A 3563-nucleotide genomic window follows, 5' to 3' on the forward strand; every position below is an offset into this window, starting at 1 on the left:
TTCACACTCAACATATTAGTGCCCTTTGCTGTTTAAGTTAAAGTGTTCACACTCAACATATTAGTGCCCTTTGCTGTTTATGTTAAAGTGTTCACACTCAACATATTAGTGCCCTTTGCTGTTTATGTTAAAGTGTTCTCAATCAACATATTAGTGCCCTTTGCTGTTTAAGTTAAAGTGTTCACACTCAACATATTAGTGCCCTTTGCTGTTTAAGTTAAAGTGTTCTCAATCAACATATTAGTGCCCTTTGCTGTTTAAGTTAAAGTGTTCTCACTCAACATGCTAGTGCACTTGTACTTTATTTGCTTCAATTATATGTTTTGTACCATTAATAATTTCACCACCAAGCTGCCATTAGTCGTTGTTTTGTGACTTCTGTATATCACTCGAGGTTTAACTTGATTATCTACAAAAAATGCATATGTTTTTAATAAAGCTATAAACCTTTACCAACATTTCAAAATAACGACCCATATTAGCATATAGAAAAGTTATTTTGCCAAATTATTAACAGGATATCTGTCTCATTTTATTTTATAAATGTGTATCATATTTTGGGAATGTTTTACTGCATGTCAAAATAATATATGTTTGTTTGTCACATTTTTCGCAAAGCTTGTTTGTTTTTGAATTTCGCGCAAAGCTACACGAGGGATACCTGCGCTAGCCGTCCCTAATTTAGCAGTTTACGACTAGAGGGAAGGCAGCTAGTCATCACCACCCACCGCCAACTCTTGGGCTACTCTTTTACCAACGAAAAGTGGGATTGACCGTCACATTATAACGCTCCCACGACTGAAGGGCCAGCATGTTTGGTGTGACGGGGATTCGAACCCGCGACCCTCAGATTGTGAGTCGAGCGCCCTAACAACCTGGCCATGCCGGGCCCTTTCGCAAAGCTATTCGAGGGCTATCTGCGTTAATTTAGGAGTTATACACTAGAGGGCAGCTGTTCAAGTATATTCACCGCCAACTCTTAGACTACTCTTTAACGACGAAAAGTGGAACCAATCGTCACATTATGGCGTCCCATGCCTGAAAAGGCAAGCATTTTCAGTTGCATGATTCGAACTCTCAGTAAGCAGTTTGCGAGTCAAACACCAGGGCGACGCCACGCCCGGGGAGTATACATGTATGAATTAAATGTTTATACAATAACATGAAGAAATGTCACTGTTTTTCAGTTTTCAGCTTGGTTTTCAGGTGCATAACGTTCGTTTACAGAACTTGTTAAATTGTTCACCAAAATGTCCTTTAAGTGGATCAGTGATCGAAACGTTCGTAAAAATATGTTTTGTAAAAGTGGTACCAGAACTTCTTTATGATGAGTGAGTGGTAGTTGTGTTTTGTTAACGTAATTGTTACTATTGAATAGTTTTTTTACAATGGGCTATTTATCTGTCTACCGAGGAGAATCGAACCCCGGATTTTAGCGTTGTAACTCCATACACTTATCGCAGACCCACCAGGGTACTATTACCGTTGTAATCCACCTAAATGCGGGTTGAATGTTTCTAGTTACAGGACACGTTTATCGAAGAAGATATGCGCGTTCTCATAATTTTTATTCAGCAAGTTTTTCTTGTTTTATTAATTTTGCTGAGTTCCAAAAATGTATACTAACAAGGCTTTTTATTCAAACAATTTTAATCAAATCGTTTTATGTAAAACAGAACAATTGGGATTTGCATGAAAGAAAAAAAATATTGTCCCCACCCCCTGCAACATTACAGAAAATTATATGACACGTTATATATCCCCGAAGTTTATTAACATGAAAAATCTAATTGTGGATGACGTAATATCATATCTTTAGATGTGACGTCATACTTACGTCAATATTAATCCCATCTAAGGGAAAGAATTGTCTCTGTGGTATTTCCTTGGGCACGTAACGGAAGAATTCTAGGTCGTCCTTGTACCACTTCACAGAATAGAGGTTGTCCTCTTCCAAATCGTACATGCAACTAAGTGTAACTTCTCTAGCCAATCGAACGTTTTTAGGAATGTCCAGTTTAATTATTCGAAGACCATCCGCAACTGAAACAATGAAACATGTTCAGATCCAAATAACATGTGTTAAATATTTCAGTTTCTTTAACTTCAGTTATAGACATTGTAAGGATCTTCTTAGATAAACATTATTGCTAAAGGAAAGAAAGATTAAAACAGATTAAACAGATTAAAACAGATTAAACAATGAAAATTAAAGAACTCAGAAAATATTTAGAAAATTTGTATCTTCTCACGAATTATTTATAATCATTATAATAATTAAATATAACATATCCATATACTTAATACAAATCTAAACATCACAAGTATTTCAATATTATTTAGGTTTATATTGTATTATAAACACTAACGATTGGAGAGGCAAAATATAAGAAAAACATTCATTGAGTTCAACATCAATAAACTTGATTTCGAAAGTGAAGATAAATTCCTTTTCTTGTTTCCAATTTCGCGCAAAGTTACTCGAAGGCTATCTGCGCTAGCCGTCCCTAATTTAGAAGTGATAGACTAGAGGAAAAGCAGCTAGTTAACACTATCCACCGCCAACTTTTGGGCTACTCTTTTACCAACAAATAATGAGATTTATCGTCACATTTTAAAGCCTCCCACGACTGAAAGTGTGAGCAGGTTTGGTGACGGAGACGCACGTGATCGTGCACCCTAACCACCAGACCATGCCCAGGCCTCACGAATATTGATTTGTTTTACTTTATTCGTACCTTAAACATACATAGAATAAATATTAATACAAAATAAAACTCAGTGACAAACATAAAGATACCTATTTCTCGCACGACAAAACTATTGGTTTCATCGATTTAATAATTGATATTGATTCTGTTGCGTCAGCGAGGTCACGTGACTAGTATCACGCCACCTCTTTCTAGAAATATCCTGTTCCTTCAAGAATGCCCTAGCATTTACTAGATATGTGTTAGTTTTGTATATATATAAGACGTTCACAACGTGACGGTACAACAGGTAATGAGTAATTGAACTGCAGTCAGAGAGTGTGTAATTGAACGGAGTATTGTTGAGTTGAGCACGTGAGACGCTCGTTGTGAATTATAGCGTTTGTTATAGCGCGACTGTGGAAATTAAGCGTATTGCAAAGTTGTATTCAAAAAGAATAAACCAGTTTTATTTAAGAAAGGAATTGTGTCGCTAAAGTTTCGTCGGAACGAATTTACGGAAAATTAACTAACGAACAGAGACGTAACAATTCCTAGACGAAACTAAGACGTAACACTGGCGATCCATGATGACAATCGGTGAGTGAATTATTTTATTTGGGAGTGAAATTAATTTAGAATTTAGAGTAGGGGAGACCGGGGCTAGTTGTTACAGGGGCAAGTTGATACAGTGCCTCTAGCTCTTCTTGAGATTAATAGACGACGATAGTTCATGGACCATCGAACAAGTGTTGCGCAAGCTTTGTTTTAATGGCGGCATGAATAGGATAAGTCACGAAATAAAAAAGGTATGTACATTTTCTGTTTTTGTATACCTAAACTAAAAAAAATGTCTAGGAAATATCTATTTAC

The 3563-nt window shown here is 36.2% G+C and overlaps 1 protein-coding gene across 1 annotated transcript in view; it reads right to left on the reverse strand.

The window, feature by feature from the left end:
• The window catches only part of LOC106476794, a gene marked incomplete at its 5' end in the record, with an annotated part of 7281 nt that extends 5238 nt beyond the window's left edge, over positions 1-2043 (reverse strand). The window contains one exon of the mRNA XM_013937421.2: positions 1838-2043. Within this exon, the coding sequence (XP_013792875.2) occupies positions 1838-2043 (206 nt within the window). The remainder of the gene's footprint in view (positions 1-1837) is intronic.
• Positions 2044-3563: the final 1520 nt, after the last annotated feature.

Source organism: Limulus polyphemus, unplaced genomic scaffold, assembly GCF_000517525.1.
Source record: "Limulus polyphemus unplaced genomic scaffold, Limulus_polyphemus-2.1.2 Scaffold11617, whole genome shotgun sequence".
NCBI classification, from domain to species: Eukaryota; Metazoa; Arthropoda; class Merostomata; order Xiphosura; family Limulidae; genus Limulus; species Limulus polyphemus.